At 40.7% G+C, this 21,054-nt stretch overlaps 1 protein-coding gene across 24 annotated transcripts in view; it reads right to left on the bottom strand.

The window, feature by feature from the left end:
* The window catches only part of LOC134422090 (poly(rC)-binding protein 3-like), a 495,993-nt gene that overhangs the window by 48,715 nt on the left and 426,224 nt on the right, over window positions 1-21,054 (bottom strand). For all 24 annotated transcript variants that reach the window (XM_063163988.1, XM_063163997.1, XM_063163900.1 and 21 more), the window contains one exon: window positions 12,195-12,345. In XM_063163988.1, coding sequence (XP_063020058.1) covers window positions 12,195-12,272 — 78 coding nt within the window. In that variant the 5' untranslated portion in view covers window positions 12,273-12,345. The remainder of the gene's footprint in view (window positions 1-12,194; window positions 12,346-21,054) is intronic.

Here is a 21,054-nt window from a genome sequence, read left to right as displayed (position 1 = left end):
TAAGGATTTGGGAATTGCTACTGGCCTCCTACAATCTTCCACCAAAGGAAAGAAACTACTGAGAAGTGTGGCTGTGAACATACAGTAGGGGAACAATGTGGCAGTTCTGGCAACATCCCAAGGGTTAAAATCTTGGTGAATAAAACCAAAAGATAGCAAAAATGAAACTATTAACACCAAAGTGAATAGTCTGGACATGTTACACAAATCATGCATCTGCGACATCAGACTGGAAATCATGTGATGGAGAGACCAGCTAAAGGAAAATAAACTCCTCTTCTATACTAAGATTGTGAAAACTAATTCTACAGTTAAAGACTGCCTCAGATGGCTGAGCTGTCTCAGATGTATGATACAACACTTCCCCCCACCCAGCCCATACACTTCAGTGTGATCCATCCTGGAACACAGTCCAAAGTGTAGAATTTTTGAAATTTTTGTCCTCCAACACTCTATTCAGTGATGGACTCGTGATAAAGTGGTACTGACTTCACTCTGCAGGAAAGAACTACCTGCAGTGACCTTGAGTTATTTTTGCCAGTTGTTTATAAGCTCAAAACACGAAGCTGTTTGTGCTTGCAACTCATCACATCCTGCACACCAGACATGAAGACTTTCCAGTGAGACAAAGTTACCTACTTCAAGAACTCTGGCACACCGTTCCTCTATGCTCTCTGCAAGTCTGCACACAACACCTGACTGAGGAGAACAGTCAATACGCTGCTGGACAGGCTGGAAAACTGGGCTGGGAGAAAGCCCAGGGAGTAGAATGAAGTCAGAAGAAAAGCCCCATGTCTGTGATGGAAAAAGCCCATGCAGCAGGACAAGCTGGACAAAACCTTCCTACATTAAAAGTGACTTTGCAGAAAAAGTCCCAGTGGTCCTAACTCAAAACTTCAACCTAAATAAATGAGTAGATCAGCAGTGCACCCTGCTCAATCAAAGGCTGGACTGTATTAGCAGGAGGGCAGCCAGCAGGCTGGGGCAAATGGCTCTTTGTCATCCTGTCTGTGAGAGCATGCCTGCAGGGTTGTGGCCTCTTTTGGGCTCCTAGTACAAGACAGACAGGGACACACTGAGGTGAATTCAATGCAGGGCCACCAAGCTGGTCAGGGGACCAGAGCACAGGACACATGAGGAGAGATGAGAGAACTACATTTGTTCTTAAGAAGAAAAGACTTGACAGGGAAGTCTTACTGTAGTGTACAATAAAGAAAGCAAGCTACAATATCAAATTCCTACTCAATGTGAGGAAAAAAAAAAATTACCATGGGGATGGCTGGACATTGAAAGAGGCACCCAGAGAATCACCATCCTTAAAAGTGTCAGAACCCAGCCTGGGCAAGGCCCTGTGTAATCTGCTCCAATGCAATCTGCTTGATTCAGGAGGTGAGACTGGAGACTTTTGTGGGTCCCTTCCAACATTCATTGGTCTGTTATTCTTCAGTCACAGCCTTATTCCCAGTGAAGTCAGTGCCTTAATAGCCACAAAGTTCCTCAATCCTGTGAGGCCCCTTCCCAGGTTTATTTTCAAATTGTGCTTTTCCTGTATCTCATTTCCCTTTTTTATTTCTCTTCCAACTGCTCTTTCAAGACGGCATTCTGCACTCTTGCACACACTGACCTGAGAACAGATACTGTCCAGAGAGGAGTGCAAATCCTCCAGTGGTATGTGCTTTACAAACCTACAGTTCTTCTGGCCAGTGTTGAGTAGACCTTTACACTTGACACAGCTGTGTGAGTGCTTTTGGCAAAGCTGCTTGTGTCCATTTGGGACTATGAGATATCTGCACCTCTGTACATACAATGTAGAGAAGCAGCTCTGTGAGAATGGGCATCTCTGCAAGAGGAAGGGCTCACTGCAGTTTTCTGTCTTGTAACAAAATTATTGTAATATTCTCTTAATATGCAGGTTTAGGTCACCCCTCTTCCTGTGGCTGAGACAGCCATACCAGCATGATGTGTAGGTTCCCAAATGAGATGCAGCTTTTTTGTCAGCAGTGACACAAATCTGGGACACCCATCCCCCCAGATTTTTAAGATCTTACTGTTTTTTACATTTTCATTGTAACTGTCAATCTCACAGTAATTGCTGAAAGGGCACTACTGGGAGCAAGGCTCACAGTGATGACAAGGCTTGGGAATCTCCCATGTCCAGTAGTTCCTATCTGATCACTTAGCACGTCTGGCAGTTTTATCTTAAAAACTACTTCCATTCTTCTCAGTTCTAGCTTTCAGAAATAATTACTTCCACAAAACAAATTCTTAGAAGGACCTTTTGCTAGGGGTGAGAGTATTCTGTTTCAGTTGCTATGGGCAAGCAACTATATTTCAGTCCATGGTACAACTTCAGGTTTTGTATATCTGAAGTTTCATTAGAATATGTAGGCCTAGTCTTGAACCTCCAAGGCTCTGTCAGTATAAAATAAATACAAATTTGTCCCAATCCATTTGATCATTTTGAGTCTTAATGAAAGATGTTGTTCTTTCAGAAACGAATGGATGGGTTATGGGTAATAAATGCAAAAATATCTTCCTTGGAAATAGGAGAACATACTTTGGTTTATGAACAGAAAAGCCATGTACTGTTTGTAGCATTGGTAAAAAAGATGGTCCATTTCTAACACAGAAATTAGGAGAATTTAAACAAGCAAAGGAGAGCATAGAATAAAAAGATTCTCAAGCTGATTGTTTCACTGAATTCTCTGTGAGTTTTTCTTTGCATTTCGGTGGGGACAGGATTCTACATGACCAAGCATTACCTTGTTATTTATTAACAAAGAGCACAAGCTACCAAAGAGATGAGTGGAAGAACTGTGTGTATACCACTGAGAAAAAAATGTTTCACTAAGACTGGTGACCAGTTCCTTGGAACATGCCAGCAAATGGCACTGTAATCATATGGACTATTTCAAATCTCCCCCTCATCAAAGGGTGACTTTAGAGCTTATTTTATAAACCAGTTACAAAACATCCAAGCCAATGCCACCTCTCCCTCTACTCTGGGAGATGGGATTCTGCTTGGCCATGTGAGGTAAGATCACAGGGGCAGAGAGAAGCACAAACTTTACACAGATATTTCAGAATTTTTACAGAGTTTTGCTTTATACAAATTACTGGGAAAAAACCCAAAACAACAGAATGGTTTTAAATGGGTCACTTCAAACTTTTCTGGGGCCTTAGCTTTTTCTAGGAAAGCCCCTAGAAAGTACTGGTGACAACAGATCATGTCTTAAACTATGATGAGAAATCCATTACAGCCACACGTTAAATCAAGAGACTCTTTTCACCTCATTCTTCAAACTACCAAAGCTACTTCAACAAACCTTTAATGTTTCTTTATACAGTCCAGTATTTGTTTCATACAGTTTCTCATATCACCATGAAATAAGTTTACTGCTAAATGAGATACCTAACACCATTTTTATGACCCTCAAGTTTTAGCATTATTTCTATCCAAGGTTACTTTAATGGCTTTACCTTCTTCAGAAAATGTTTCCAGATCTGCCAGACATCAAATGTGCTGTAGTTAAGTGCATAAGATGTCTGTCACCTGCATTGGCTCATTACAAGTTTGGGGTTCAGCGTAAGTCAGGCAACCAACCCTCACTGCAGTCCAGGGAGAGATAATGGAGGATATTTTGAAATCCAGAAGCTGATTTCAGATAACTTGAAGATAATTCTCAAGCCTGGGGGACAGAGTGGTCATTATGATTTTCTTAAGTAGGAAATTTCTAATCAAGTAGATAAAACAAGAGCTGGACCTCACCAACAAACCCTGGGAGACTGCCCAGCATCAGTAAAGCATATTGCTAACCAATCAGCCAATTCATTGCAGATGACTTGAGGAAAAGCAATGGTAAAAACAGGGGATGGCTTCTTTCACGGTGAAATGTAGCATATAATATTATTTGCATACCTTATTCACAAGAATGTGATGAATTTTGTTCTTAATGAACACTTGGGAAGTGCTCTATTTATAGCCTAAGAAGCTATTTCTGCAGATTGTGCATCATCTGTGGTGAAGACAAGGCAGCACAAAAGGGGCAGCAAAAATTCCTGTGAGTCAAGGCTTTTGCAGGGCTCTTGATGGTAAGAATGACTAAACAAAGATATAAAACTAGTTGTAGAAGAAACCTATTTCCTAATCAATTATCTCGTGTGTCCTTTGAATAGCAAGAGAAAGAAATCAGTCATATTAAGAAAACAAGAGGCTTAACAAATGACAACAAACCTCGGTTTAAAGATTAACCTTTGATCTGTAAACATAAAGTGTGAAATTCCATTACTTTTTCTGAGTGTGAGGTTGGTTTAATAATTACTGAGTCCTGGAAAATCAAAACAAAAACAGGTAGCTGTTGTGGGACCATAGAAACACACAGATCTTGCTCTATTATCATGCAGCTTTTATTATCAGTGCTATGGGGGAAATGGAACAAAAACTTCATAGGATCCCTGAGATAAAGCCATGTCTAGAAGGAAAATACATTTAAGAAATAATATAGGAATATATGCTTTCACCTCAAAACATTCAACAAAGCACAGGCTCCATCCTAAAGCCTGAAATTCCTTCAGGCAATGCTCTGATTGCACGTGCTAACCTGCTTTCTATAAAGCAAGGACTAGGTGGAACCAGTAGGGCTGGAGTCTACAAACAAAAGAGCTTTGAAAGGAAAGGAATACAGCCTTCCATGGTGGGGAAACACCCGTCATGGGACAAGGAGGGGTCCTGGCAACAGCACACAACAGCTGTGCTGATAAAGTTTTCTAAACCCTGGCCAGTTGTCTTCCTCCCATCCATAAGGAGGCATAACATAACTCTCTCTCTCTCCTCACCTTAACCTGAGGACGGAGTTGCCAACAGTCACCTAAGCTCATGAATATGCTTGCCTGGAAGACCCCAAGATTATGTTCCACAAAGCTGTTCTGAGCAATGCGCTTGCGTGGAGCATGTGGGGCATCTGCATTTTTCAAAGACTGGAAGAAAAGTCAGTTTTTGGGAACATGACAGCCTCAGAGAAATCTGTCAGCCTCAGAGAAAAAAAAGGCCACCTTGGGTAAACTGAGAATCTGATTTGTGTTCTGGGATTAGGTGGGATTAGCCTCACTGCCATGGGAGATCTCATGTTCCTAGGTGATGCTTCAGTAGTCAATGTCTGATGCCCACAGCCCTAAATTAGAAAGGCATTGCGGTCCCTGGCCTTCCTTACTGAGGCACATCTTTTGCTAACAAATATGGTAGTGTACGAGGAAATCTGAAAATTATGGTTTTTCTGATGGAGATTCCAGTATTATGTATCTTCTGCAAGTACATCTAACATTTTTTTGGGCATCTGTGCCAATGGGCATTTTTCCTTTGCTTTTTGACAGCAGATGGGTAGCCAGCTTACATTCAGTTTCACACCTAAGCTCTCAGCTTTCCCTGCTAAAACCAACCCAAAACTCAGTTCTGTCCCTGTGCTTGTCCCTGCACCTGTGATGCTGAAGCAGCAGTACTGAGTAGGGCGTGTACCTTCTGCAAGCTTAGTTCATTAGTCACGCACTGATGAGGAGATTTTGTTTGGTAGAAGTGGGAACACTCAGCTATGGAGACTGGTTTTGGGAATAGAGAGTGTCCAGGGGCTGGGGGAACTCTCTCTCCCTTTCTGCTGATTTTTGAGGCTAGTGAGAGCATCTTGGCTGCCCCTACAAAAACGCTGAGAAGAGGTCCGTCCTGTGTGGTGCATCTGCATGCAGAGCTTTGTTCCATGACCAGGGCTCTCAGGTATCACAGCAATGCAAGCAAACAAAACAGGAACTATAATAGCAATAGGCAGGACAGTCAATCCTCATAATACCCTGACAGTGTTTGTGGAAACTGGAAAGAACAGAACAAACATTGGTTTGATTGGCATTTTACGGCTTAGATTGTATTACTGACAAGGTGATTCTTAAAGTTACTTTGTTGCATTCTGTATTTCAATAAGTAAAAAATAAAAAATGGAAAAGGAAGGTCATTACCTTTAAGATGGGGAAAATTAATTTCTGTACTTGCTTTACGGTCTTTCAGGGAGGCAATTAAGCAGGCACCAAAAAAGTGGCCACTAACAGAAATCCCTGATGCTAAAATGGTATTATCTGAACTAATGAAAAAGGCAATTTTTCTTAATGATTTTATTCTGTATTTGAGCTGTTAAGTGTAAGTCATTACTTTATGAGTCTAAATTTTCTTTTTCTTGTAAAAATTCTGTATGTAGCATCACAAAGTAATCACCAACATGTCTGAAAGCCACCACTGAAGCTGGATGTAGGTCACTGTAACCAGTGCTTCCAGTGCCACAAGCCCCTCATTGATCCTGCTGAAATAATTTCAAACTCAGATACCTTGAGTTCCTCAGGGAATTTAAAATTACGCTGTAAGTACTAAGGCACTCATAGGGTTTTGTCCAAACCCAAACATTTGACTGCAGATACATCTTTCTAATTCACTGCTGCTGAATGAGAAATGCATCATTGAGCAAATGGTATCAGGGAAAGAAAAGCTCCACTCAGTCATCGTATCTTTCCTCCATCAATGCAGATAATACAATCTAATAATACATGTGCTACTCGTTACTGGACATGTTTAAAAATTGCATAAGAGACATATAGAACATAACAAAAGTGTCTATACCAGATTTTTTTCTTGGGATTCCCTTATTAGATTTATTTTCAAAGTAGTATTTTATATCATTATTTCCAGCCACAAGCACTTGTGGCATTCAAAATACCATAACATTTGTATTTATAATATGTATTTATGAGAATGTTTGAAGACAGCTAGGCATAGTCTCCTCAGTCTCCTAAAACTTTTGTTATTTTTCTGTGAATTCCCCCTCTGTCAGTCTTCACCATCACTCACACACGTGGCACCTGCTGCTGAGCACAGAACTGCAGGTGTGATTCTGCCAGAAGAACAGCAAGGTAATTACCTTCTCCTTGCCCCGTGATGCACCAATACCATACATCCAAAATTGCACACACTTTTGCTGAAATAGCTTTCCTCTCCAACGCAGCATATCCCAAATGTGCCACTCTCTAGACACTGACACATCTGATGCTTTTTAGCCTTTTATGCTTTCCAGATTTCCCTCTGTCACTGAACATGTATCTTCTAAATTACCTTCTCCAGTTAATTGCCTCACCTCTCCAATTTACACCTCTCAGTATTTGGCAAGAGTCCTACTTTCCTGCCAGTTTTCCCTTCACTCCTTCATCCCACCTGTAAATTATTTCCTTGTTCTTCCTAACCATCTGACTTCATTAATCCATTTTGGTTTTTATTGCTGAAACTCCATTCTCTTTCTCTAAAAGATTCCTCAGGCTCAATACATTACTGTATTCTACTTTGGCTTCTTGCAGACTTCACTGCACCCAATATGATTTCATCAATGCACACGTTCACACAGCACCTTTGGAAATAGTGCATTATTTCTCCTGCAGGTTTGTACTGGAGGGAGGAAGCAGGAAGCAGAGATCCTTGCACCGCCACTATGAGATGGAGGTGGATCTCATAGTGGATTTGTGACCTGCTGCCCTTTCTAGGCTGGCCCATTTAAACATTCTCTCCTGTTCCACCTCATAGACCTGGCTTGTAAATCTCCATTAAGCTGCTTTCCTGAGATTTAAGACCTTTCTACTGCCACAGTCTCTTCACTATCCACATCTAAAATTAAACTTAAATGCTGAGTCTCCAGAGTCTTAATCAGCCTCTTAACACTGGCTGTATACAGAACCAAACTAGTCCAAAATCATGTAATCATTATCCAATATAGTTAAAATAGGCACTTTATGAAGTTATTTCTTCCTGAGCATGAACTGACCAAACCTAGTTCAAGACCACTGCAGATGTCAAGTGTCATACATTAATATGTTGGCAGATACCTGTGGGCAAGGCTACAATTTTCATTCTTTCAACCTCACTACCTGAGGCAGTAAGGCAGGAAAAATCAGCCACAAGTCATGGGAATAGAAAATTCAGCAAAATATGAGCAAGGAATGGTAAGAAACATGGAGGTCTACACCTATACACTATGACACGCAAAGAGCCAAAATAATTTTTATCTTGACAAAAATTTAGAAAGGAAGAAAAAGTAAGAGATACAGTTCTTTTGGGGCTTGAGCTTTGCTTCTCCATACAGAGGGCTCTGATGGCTGGGGGCTGTTTGCCCATGAATGCACATACACTTCATTTGTCTTCCTTATGCCCTTCAAAACCAGTGATGTGGTCTGGGCAAATAGTGCTATTCTTGCCTTTGCTGGAAGCAGAAATCTTGCAATCCTTACAGTACTCCAATCTTGTCCAGAAATTACAGTTTTGAAGTAGAGAAAGATAATAAAATACCCACATCCATTTACGTCTCTTTCCTACACAGTGATTTTACTTATTTTACTTCAAGAAACAGCAAGAATCAGATGGAAAATACAAAAGTAGGGCACTGTAAACAGCCTCAACTCATATTCCCTGTTTTTCTCTACTGAAATGTATTAAACAGCTTTATTTCTTAATGTGGTGCATCTTTCTCATTAATAAAGGATGAAAATGCGTATCTGCATTATTTAACATATTCTATATTTCTAACTGCATGTCCTTCACAAGACTCTTCTGTTTCTGACCCCTCTGGATCAGCATTCAGGTAACTTGGTCAGAAAGGTGCTGAGCAGCAGAGGCTGCAGTGCCTGTGAAGCACAGCTTCACAGGATGAATTCAGTTTTGTCTGACTTGTCCTTAGAAACCTTCAGTGATGGATGGTGCAGCACGCCCAGGCAGCCTCCATCCCTCCTCACACATCCTCGTAACAAGTTTTTCCTAATCTTGCTTTTGAGATTTCCCACAGACACTGACGGTTGCTCCTCTGTGGATGCAAGGAATGCCTAAGCACTGCCCTTACAACATCCTCACCAACACCTGCCCTATAATTTGTCACCAGAAAATGTGACAAATGTTTTGTGTTGCTCATGATTTCTCCTCAGGGCTGTAGCACCATTGTAGCTTTTTCACTGATGTAACATGGCACAAGATGAAAATTAGGCCTTTCATTCTACATGGCAAAAGATGAAAATTAGGCCTTTCATTTTACATGGCACAAGATGAAAATTAGGCCTTTCATTTTACATCATCACAAAATCTCTGAAAGTCCCACCTCAGGAGGACACCTTTCATACCAGGCCCTGGAAACACTGAGGTTACCCTGAGGTTAACCTTTCATACCTCGCAGTGGTTGCCTTTTTGCAGGGCCTGCACAAATTCTTTTTCCACTATCACTGGTAAAAAAATTGCTGCCCTCCCTTAACACCACGTTTTCTGCCATGAGAACATCAAGGCAGTGCCTTGCCTTGCTGCCAGCTGGCCGCTCCCAGACCTTGCTATGCTGTGGCTGAGTGGCTGTGCTCCCAGGGGCTGTCCCAGCCTCCTCAGCCAGAGGCTGCAAAAGCCTGGCAGGAGCTCAGCTGGATGCACAGACACTCCTTTCCCCAAAGCAAGATAAAGCAAAAGGTGCTGATCAGGGGTGTCCTACCTGCACTGGGGAGACACTGGCCCTGGTTCTCCCAGGCTCAGGACTCTTCCTACTTCTTTTCTTTTCACCACATGATAATGTCTTTTGTTTTTGCAACACAATTTGTTTGTTGTGGTGGTTTTTTTTTATTCATTACCATCTTGAAGAGGTCTGGCCACTCATACAAATCCTCATTTTTCTGCAGATATAGAATTTACCTTAATAGCCTCATTAAGGTTGCCATTCTTGACTTAAAGCCTCTATATAAATCACGTTAAAAGTACATGCTGAAAATTTCCTAAGTCTGCAGGACTTACAGGCAAGATAAGCAAGCACAGTAGCACAATTTATGGATTTACAATCAAAATGCATGCAAACAACTCAAAGCACATTGGCCTTCCCTATGCAAAGGTACACTGGTAATAATGGTTTAGACATAGAGAGTTAAAGTTAGTAGGGAGAGGTCCTCATTTTTCCATGCAATGCAGTAATAAATAACATTAAAATTATTTTACTTTAAAAATAACTGAATCCAGTTTGCTCCTGCTATTTTAAAAACCTTTTTATTCCTCCTCTTCTCTCTGAAGTTATTACCAATTATTTACAGACCAACTTCTGCTTCTTGACAAACTCTTTTGTCTAGGAATATTAATTAGAGAACAACAATTTCCACTGATGTCTTTACCACAACAAATCTCAAGGAAGAGCCTAGAAATGTGTTTCCTCTTTTCCAGAGGCACATACAGCTTTCAGAATGCTTTCTCACATTGAGTTCATATTGATTCAGACATCCTTCATTCCTCTGTATTATTTTTAAATCACAGAAATGACATCAAAGAAACGGAAAGCGTCTGACTTTTATCACCAAAATAAATTCTGATTTAATGTACTCTTTCCAATACTTAGGCACAATAGGATACATGATTAAAGCATAGTGGAGCTAACAGAATACCCATCGTGCCTTGTTAACTGAGGATGCATGGTATAGATCCAGGTAAAATTTGAACTTTGTAGCTTTTGTGGCTTTAATTTAGACCCTTGGGGCTACATATGCACTGAAGGCTGGACACATAACATGCATTATTGTTAAAAGTAGTTGCACACAAAATCAATGATGTTTAACAGAGAAAATGAACTTTATCTGATTTCATTTCTGATTTAAAAAACTTCAATAATCCGAGCCCACAGTTTAAATAAAATGTCCTGAAAATTACAGACACTTCATTTTTGCTTTAAAGGCATGATTCTGAAACAAGTAGAGCTGTCTGACAATGATTAAAAAAGCCCAAAACACCATCACTTAAGCACATGGGAATGTGACTGCAACCAGTAGGGCTGCTTATACCCACTGGGATAAGTATGTGCTCAAATGCTTTCATGCACTGCGACCAGAAACCAGTAGAATCAACCCTGAAGACCTAATTTTGAGCACAGACACGTGTACAGATTTTAGGTGGGTTTTGTAAGAGAGAGTGTTATTAAATTTGTTTGACAGATCCCTATTTAAGATGCAGATTTACACACCAGATGCCTGCCTGAAGCTGAATATTTCAGGGGGAAAAAAAATCAAAATGGTTAGATCATTTCTGAGAAAAAAGATAATTTGATCTGACATAACCTAATTTCTGAGGGTTTTAATTTGCAAACTTAAGCTGTACCCCCTCACACTTCTCCATAAGTAAAATAGAATGGGAGATACCTTAGTGTCCTATTTGTGCTATGGGTTTATCATATGCGTGTTCATACCATAGTTTGAAAACATCCACTATGTTAAAATGTATAAGTATTTTAGTGGTGAAATTAAACTAGGAGCAAAAATATTTTTTTAGATTTATATATACAAATTTGATCTCCAGAATAATATGCATTATATATTCACTGTTCCCTGTTAAGGATGAGACTTAACCGCTTCCTTTCTATAACATTCATTCATTAAGCCTAAAAATACCTGGAGTTGCCTGATGCAAATAATACAAACAAACCTATGAAATGTGTTTTTTAATTAAAAGCCCACTTTATGATCTGTTGATGTGAAATAGGCAGCAGCCAGACTGTTAAATCTGACAATACTGAACTGGCACTTTGTCTGTGGCACAGATTTCCCACTTATCTGCATGCTTTAAGTGCTGCACTGGACAGAAAGGAAATGAGAGTCAATCTTCCGACCCAAACCCAGAGGGACCCGGGCAAACCCCCGGCATGTCAGGGGGCTCACTCTGATGAGATGTTACAGCAGAATAATGAAGAACTGGACCCCATTTGCATTCAACAGAAATAGACACCAGCTTCGTGGCAATTATTTCACACGAGACAATGTTCTGGTATCCTAAAAAAGCTCTGCAAAACCCAGCAAATGCTGAGAAAGGCAAGCTGTATGCAGGTCAGCCTCCTGCAAGGGTCTGCCCAATTTGGCTCACTATCAATGGAAGAACTCCTTTTTTTTTTGCCGCCGGATCCGCTCAAAATGGGTTTGTTACGGGCAGGGCTTGTTTCAATGAGCTTGGGCTGCAGCATGAACTTCAGCAGGACTCCCTGCAAGGCAGGGGGTGATTTTTGGGCCGTGGCAATGGTGCTTTTGACTCAAGGTGGAGGGGGAGCAGACCCTCTGTCGATGTTAGTGCCAGGCTCTGCTGGTAGCTGCACACACACTCAACACACAGGCAACAGGAAATGCTTCACCTTGCCATGCATGAGAAGGCGTATGGTAAGAGTGACATTGAGACCTCCTTCGGACACTTTTCCGTCCTTCGTGTTCATCCTGGCCTTGTATCTTCAATACTTGAAAGTAGCTTCGTTTTTTTTATTTTTTTCTTCTATTCACTTAATCAACCTAAAGGGAGAGAGAAAGAAAAAAAAGAAAAAGTACCATTGAGTGGCTGAAGCTACTCTGAACTCAGAATATCATGTTGTACAAACCAATTAACATTCCTTCCCCTTTGATTTTCTGGACTACAGCTTAGTGCTGAAAAGGCTCCTTTGATTATTATCCCTCCCCATCCAACTCTTTAGCCCTTCACCAATTACAAGATAAACTCCCTTTTGAAACCTTTAAAATTTTCTTAACTTCTTGCATTTCAAAGTTGAAAGTACAGAGCACAGCAGAGTGAAGTACAACATTTTCTTCTGAAGAGCACTTTGTTAACCTCTGCAGTGTGTATATGCTACATACATATATCTATACATGCATTTTTTTACACATGCCTGCTGCTGTTTTTATTTCTCTCCTTGTTACTACATCTTTCTCTTTTTGCTCTTGCAGAAGAGATATTTTTGTTTTCTCTCCAGCTAGAGAGAAATTAATTCTGAGCCTAAACACTGATCCCTGCCAGCAACAGCGGATGACACATTATCAAAGACATCTGAATAACTAAGAGCCACTTGCTGTTGTAAATCTGGGCACTGTCTGACTTTGTTTTTGTCTATGAGGCCCAGAGGTGGCTCAGTCCCTCAAAGGCCAAAGCTGAGCTTCAGCCCTAAGTGGAAGGAAGATTTTTCTTAATTCCTAATGACAAATTGCAGATTTCTAGTCATTTACAAAGCCATAAATATCCTAAAATGCTAATGAAAGCTGCAAGGGCTGGCTTTGAAGGGATAAACAAGCTGCATTATGAGTTTATTAATGCAAGGACATTTATCAGCACATACAAAAATGTGAGCAGGAAGGAATATTACCAAGGGCAGACAAATTCTGTAGTAGAACAGGCTTAGTGACTCCTTATTTAGTTTTGTCCTTTTCAGGCTTATCTTAGAGAGCATAAAATCCTTAGACATTATGCCTCTCAGTAACCATCCTTTTTTTGTTACCCATCCTCTGTAACAACCCTATTAGCTTTGCATTTTCAGGCTTCCCAAATATTTACCTTGCACTATATATAAATAGGGCACTGGCTAATGAGCACTCCCATTTTGTGTTTTGGAGTGTCAGGCTGCTCTCCCCTCACCAAGATTGCTCAGGCATGGGACTAGACAATTGGAAGGGCCTATGGGATCATTCTCCTAAAAACTCTGGAGGAAGTATCGTGAGGCTTTTTCACCATTTGATTAAGCTCTGTCCTAAGAGCCACTAAGCACTTTACTAGACCAAAGTGAAGCCCACATTGGCTGAACATGTTATGTGTGAGAGACATCAACAGCAGTTCTTAAAGGAAGAGCCCAAGAAAAGGGTGGAGAGATTGCTGATGGACTTGCTGAGCTGCCAGCAATCAGTGATTCATGGCACTCTGGGAGATTGCCTCCAGACCTGCATTTCCCATAGCCATTGCTGGACAGCTTCATGAATTTGTTTAAGTGCCTTCTTGAATCCATACATCTGGTCTCCAAAAGTGGTGGTCTCACACATTTAATATTAGTGTGGAAAAATGTTCTCCACTCTTCGTGGCTTAAATTTGCTCACTGATATTTCCCCTTGTTACACATTTTGCCCTTTGTGTGTTATCTGAAGACTGCCACATCAAGTCACTTCTCTGAAGCAGAAACTTCTCATTTCAGCCAGGGCCTGTGAGTGACCAAGCCACTCCTTATTTTTTTGCCCCTGGGAAATACATTGGAAGAGTTTTCTCTCAAGCCTCTACAGGACTAGTAGGGCCACAGAGAGCTCCTGTGCCTTCAGTGACTGCAAGAGTAAGTGGCAGACATGCCTAAGGAGAGATGAAAAGAAAGAGTGAGAAAGAGCAGCTTAAACTCCTCATTCCACCCTCCTGATTTCCCCCAACCCAGCACGGACTAAGAGTATTTAGTACCATGTCCTCCACCACCCAGACCACAGCTGCTGATATAAATCCATTTATTTCACACTTCTAGGCTTTTCCCTTACACTATATATTCCCTTTCACACTGGGGAAAGGGAAACAAGAAGCCAGGTGCCTGGGTGAGAAGGCAGAAAACAGAAGCAGCCTGGCCATGTCTCTGATGCACCATGAGTGCAAGAAGGTGACCGGAAAACGTTCCAAGGCAGATCTCAGGGAATGGCAGAGAAGGGTATCAGCTGTACTCCACTTGTTTAAGATTAGACCAGGACTCAGGGGAAAACCTGCAACTGGATGACCATGACAGCCCCTTCTGAGAAGTTCAGAGTGTGGAGCAGAGGAGATGACTGCGGTTGTTCCCAGGCTGAGACAGGAAATAGTCTCATGCTGCTCTGCACCTGCTCCTTGCTGAGGCAAATGTCCTGGCTCTGACAGCCCAGCATTTTCTGATCTGCCAAAGATAACCCAAGCAAACCCTAAGTGCCAAACAGGAGCACTTTGGCACATAAACAGCAGCCTAGACCTTGTCATCCTGGACTGTACGAGAGCAACACTGGCCCTTTGAGACCTCTAGAAACCGATGGCAGCTTTAGGGCAGGCTTAGAAGATTTCAAGAACAGCTGTGTTTCAAGTAGAAGCGAGGTATGTAAGACCTCTGTAGATCAAAATTCAGTGATGAAGGTACAGTTGTTTCTAATGAGATGTATTCCCATGTGGGAAAAATAATTCCAGACTAGAAATAGGTTTACAGGTGCCATGGCCTCTTACTACTGGAATGCTGCAGCATCACTTTGGAAAAGAAAAACGGAGGAAAATCTTTACCCCAACAAGAAACCAATCTCCACCCAAGCCTGACCTTTTCCAGATAAAACCTGAAAAAAATCAGTAGTAAAGGCTAACACCTTTTGGGTTCTTTTCAAAAACCCAGAGATTAGAAATGAAATTCCACCACAAATATTGTTAAAAAAGCCACAGCTATTTGATTTTATGAAGGATTTTGTCACTGTCCCTCCTCCCAACAAGCTTAAACTCTGGCACCTGGCACTGAGAATCAGAACAGATGTCTGGGGGAGGGCTGGGAGTGTGGGTGCCTGCAAGGAGTTAGGCAGCTGTGTGAGACACAAAGGGAATTAATTCAGAAAGGCAGTCTCACATGCTAAGGAAGAATATTTAAAAGCTACACATACACCACAAAGAGAGAAGACTTTTTACTATGCCAGGTCAATCACATCTACCTCAGTTGTCCGGAGAGCACAAGTATTCTGGGTAAAACATTTACAGCTTTACAAAGTAAACTTACAGCACTGTTAATGACCTGGGTGTTTTGGTTTTAAAGACAGATTAAAACAAAATGTGTTGTTGTACTTCATTACTTTTAACTTTAAAGGAATTGATTTTTACTTTTAAAGCAATTTTTTTCTGCAGACAATGTTGCAAACATGCTGATCTCTGTGTACATGCAGATGTCAGATCATCACATTCACAAGGAAGAGAATGGCTCCCTCCACAGAGCCTCCTACCAGACAGCGAGACATCCATGTATTTATAAACCTACTGCTGTCATATACAAGTGCATTGTGAATATTTAATTGGTAAAATAATTTCCCTCTCCTTTGCAGAGTCAGCATTTTGAACAATTTACTATGTTCCAGCCTTGTGTGTGCCTCTCTGTGAGTGAACACAGGCAGCTTTCCTTTCTCAAGCTCTGTAGAGTGAGGCCCCATGGCTACCCTGGGGGCTGGGAGACCTGAGTCTCAGACTGAAAAAAAAAATAAATCAGTGTTCCACAGTTTTCCTGACACCAGAAGAAAGTCAGAGGACTCCACAGGTGAGCAGAGTGTGGCACAGCTAAACGTTAAGAGTGAGGGTATTTGCATTTTAGCCTGTCTTCAGCAGAGTGCTGGCAGTGACAGGAGGACAGCTGGACAAGATCCTCTTCCTGACCTTGGGACTCTGGACCAGAATGCACAAAGCCCAAGATCTGGGGCTCTACAGCTCCAGGTAACAAGTGAAAAATATCATGCCCACAGAAGAAAGGAAAGTAGCTCACATCAGGTAGTTCCCAGCAAACTGCAGATCTTTACTTCCTTTGGGGCTTTTCCATTGTCCTGTGGACATTTCCACTGCTGTTTATCACGTAAAAAGCAAACATTTTTCTTCAGGTAGAAAAATACATCCAAATGCATTTTAAAAACCACAACCTTTTTAAAACTCCAACAAAATGGATGTGGAGTCATATGCAAATGCTTTTTATCTGTAAGCATATGCTTCTATACATTTTTAATATTAGCTATCTCAAGCTGGCATGTACCCACAGGTCCTACATGCTCAATATTTATTACAGACGATTTTTTAACATGGCTTTTCTGTAATTGTGGGTAGATTAGGCAAATAAAACAACAAGCAGCTCAGCCGCACGTTCATCGGACTACTACAAAAGCCCAACACAGTCCTTGGGGGTTCCAGTGAATTAATAAAAGCTGAATTAATAAAAGCTACAAGATGAACTATAAGCTGAAGGGCAGTGTCACAACCCCCACACACGCGCACACGGAGGTCAGGAATCCTTGTGGCTGAGGGCATAGTGTGAGATGGCTGCCTGAAGCCTGAGACATGGAAGGCCAACCTCCTGACCCCCTTTCTTCCTACCCCTCAAGCCTGCTAATTCCCTCCAAGAAAATAGGCAGGCCGCTGCAGAGAATATGGCTGCACGGTGCTTTATAAAAGATATCCATGTTAAGGCAACCACTTCAGGCATGCAGGGTAAGAAAGCAGCAGGCAGGGATGCCAAAGATGAATAAAATCAACATAGTACCGAGGTAGACATCAGGCAATTGATCTCTGAGTTTAAAGCCCAAATAAATTATTTGACTTCTGTGAATCTGCCAAGAGAGCTACTCATCTCAAAGATCCAGAGGGATGCAAGGGAGAAGCGAGAGAAGGAGAGTGTGCACAGGGTGAGGTGGCGTGGAGCTGCACAGTCACAGAGGCGTGCTGAAAGCAAAGAGATGCAGAGAGAAGGGAAGGAGGAAGGGAGAAATTTAGCTTCAGATAGCTGATACAGGGAACAGCGTGAGAAAAATCAATGTGGAAGTAAGAACCTACTGGAAATATTAAAGGAGGAAGCCTGCTCTGCTATGTTAAATCTTGATTTTACAGTTGTTAAATCTGAGCTGTTGGGAAAGAAGAAACTGGCCAGAGCACCCAGCACAGCATTCTCTGTGTTTGGGCCTCAAAATCTCTTGAACCTAATTATGATGCTTCATCACTATGAACTGAAAAATGCAATCATGAAGAAAGCAAGGAAGAATTCACTGATAAAATTGAAAAAAATTCCAGCTGTTCTACTGGAAGAAAAAAAAAAGGTAAAAGAATGGGGAATGATAGTGATTGACATTCAGGAGACTCTACTTCTAATTCACATGAGGATGGTTAAGCTCAGTCATATAGTTTCCATGTATCTGTAGGTTTAGAAAAAGATAACTTCTTTTTCTTAAAGGAAACATGAGAAAATCCAGTCTCCCACAGTAAACATGTGATTTTCACAATATAAGGAACTATCCCAAAGGAGGGGTAACTAGGCAGATAGCAAGCCATAGACATGAGGGCATGAAAAAGAAGACTAAGACATCAGCAGAGTAGTGTAAAGATGAACAAAGAGATTTATCATGACTTATGGAGAACTGAAAACTGGACAGAAACACACCACTTATGAAGAAGTAGCTCAGAGTTTCATCTATTTAGCATGAACTCAGTAAAACAGTACTACCAAAAAAAAAAAAAAAAAAAAAAAGAAAAATAAGGTAGCAAGAGTGAATAAAAAAGAACAGAGAAAACTGAAGCACAGGAAGTCATGAAAAGGCTGTAGCTAAGTCATCTTGATCAGAAGACTTTAGGTGGAGAGAGAACTCCCAGGAATCTGAAGAAACACACTGCCAGGGATCACGATGAGAAGAAACAACCTGTGCTTTCAGCAGAGCACAGTTCTTTGGAGGCAGATTTATGCTACTGACATGATTTCAGTCTTTCATTTAAACTGGAGGGAATACAGGAGGGGATAAGGAACGTAAGAAAATTGCCACAGGACAAGAACTGATGACATTATCAGCAGAGTCGACATATTTGGCCATACAGTAAGGTTTAAAATTAGGAATAAGTTTTCTGCCACAGACGGGTTGGTGCTATCAAACAAGGAGATGACTGCTTTGCTTACAAGCTCTTTGATAAGCTAGGCAGCTGTTATCTATGGCTTTTCACTTGAAACTAACATCTCTGGATGTCAAAGGACTAAACACTGTAATTACCCAAAAAAAAACCCAGCAAAAGCAAACCACCTCACCCCCCCCACTGGCCAAAAACCAACAACCACAGCTACAGGTGAAATCCAGAGCAAAACCAGCTCAGCTGCAGTCGTCTTGATTTGTTTCAACTAACGTTTTTTCAAAAATTATTAAAAGAGATAATGATCTGACAATATTTACAGTCTCAGCTGAAGCAAAAGAAGACAACTGGATATTTGCTAAACATACACTTCTTCACTTTCTGTGTCAACTGAAGGATAAAGACATCCACTGTTACTAAACCATATTGTTATGAGGTTACTAAAAATGCTCAAAGGAAGCCCACAATAACATAACAGTAATAATAATGACAGTTCTTCAAAGGATTTTTCACCCAGTAATAACTACTTGCAAAAGGAGAAATCAGGCTTTGGAGCACTCCAGTTTTGCACAGAAGCCTCACCAGGAGAACCTGATTAATAAACAATAGCTAAAGAAGCAGGTGCAGTATCAACCTTGCTACTTTATCCCTTCCATCTCGCAAATTACTAGAGAGGACTCTACACAAAGGAATAAGATTATACATTTTATTCACATCCTTATAATTTATATCCCCAAAATAGATTTAATGCTAATCTCTAACTCTTTCATGACGAGAACAAGATCTGCAGATCCTGGCTCCCTTAAATTGTTGTATCATGGCCCATCTTAAGTAGAGGGATAGTTGGTGTGAATCCAAAAATCCAGAAATGAGAAAATTAATTACTTGTGTTACCAGAACAAAGCCTGCATGTGTCAGTTGGCACAATGGGTTTTTGCTAAAAAGGTAAAATAAGATAAAACAACAGCTCAAGAATGAAATTTAAACACTAGAGAGAAGAAGGATTAAGGAAATTCATAAATTACATGCTCAAGGAGATAACACCTAATAAAAGTAAGCTGAATATGGGCTACTAAGAGAGCAGTAATTTAAGTACACAAACAGATACAGAAAATACATGTTTGTGGGGGGTCATTTAAGTGGTAAAATATTAGCTCAAAAGTCAAAGGGGATTAAAGAGCAACACATTCTTCCACCAGTTAACATCCACTAACAAAAAGCAGTCACACAGCTTAGCAGGCCCTGTGCTTTTACCAATTATTGTAAAAATCTCTTTATCTGTCATATGCTAAGCTGTGTAGTTACTACAGATGGCTGGAAGTAGTGGTTTTGCCAAAGATGTGAAACTGATAAGGCAAGAACAGGATGAAAAAATAACAGGACAACTTTTATAGGCAATTGAAAGTATAAAAACTGGCAAGACTCCAGGCATGCTGCCTTTTGAATGTAATTTTATGAAGTATGTGAAGTGACAGTAGTTTTTCCTTGATATGTTTGATGATGTTTTGCCTGAGGAAGAACCTATCCTATCTATAGAAGAAGCTGCCTTGTGTTCTCCCTGCAGCTGCCTTTGTGCTCTCCCTAAAACAAGAAATGCCCTCACCCTGCACAACTGACATCTCATTTGCTGAAGATCACTGCATGTCAAATAATCTTTGAAGAGAACAGCAAAAGATTAGAGACTGATTTTTTTTCTGTTCTCAACTTATGAATGTTCAGCTACTGAACTTGATGTATATGAGTCCTGCTCTTAAAATGGACCACTTTTCCTCATGCTAGTCAATAAGCATGAGCTTTAGGCAATTACACTGGTTGTTCCCTTTTTGATTTATTAAAGGAAGTAAACAGCAACATATTTATTGACTCTTCTGCTAATAATGTTTTTTTGTAAAGCCTTTTGAATAAACAATAAGATGCTGTGGATTTGTTGCAGGAAGAAAAATCATAGAAGCACAATAAAGACTATTGTCTTGTTCACAAATTTTCTACTATCAGCATTTAATGACAAATTACTTATTTAACATAAATTAATGTCAAAATATTATTCTGTGTGTGAATAGGCAGCTACACACTGCCAAAATATTGAAAGTTATCCCATTAGAAAGCATCACATGCCAAACAGGTAATAAATGCTATCAAAAAGTCTGGAAATGAAGCATCAAGAAATCTAGAAAAGCTACATAATGATATTCAGCAAATGCCAAACAGATCTGGGACCTGATGGAAGTAAATAATGGAATAACACAGTAAAAAATGGAAAACACAGTGATTCTTTTGCCAAAGATATCTTCCATCTTTCTAATTTTTTCCCCTTCTTTCTGCAATTATTCCAGAAAGAACTACCCTGGCAGAAATGCAGAATCTTTACAATTCCCCATGAACTACAAGACGAGCAGCGGAGCGAGCATGCCAATACTTTGTACAAGCCCAGCAGCCAACTAGTGCTTCTGCATCTGTGCAAAAGCCAGGCAGATAAAAGCTCCTGTAGACAGAAGCTGACATGCTGGACTAATGCAACATAAATGCTTCCACAAGGAAGCTGTGGCAGCTCACTATAAATTACTCTGTACAAATATTCTCCAAAAGGATTTGAGGATGAGCAGGAGGACAGAGCAGAAGGTGCTTTCTTTCCT

Source organism: Melospiza melodia, chromosome 1, assembly GCF_035770615.1.
Source record: "Melospiza melodia melodia isolate bMelMel2 chromosome 1, bMelMel2.pri, whole genome shotgun sequence".
Lineage (NCBI taxonomy): Eukaryota > Metazoa > Chordata > Aves > Passeriformes > Passerellidae > Melospiza > Melospiza melodia.
This window is presented reverse-complemented; position numbering and strand designations above follow the sequence as displayed.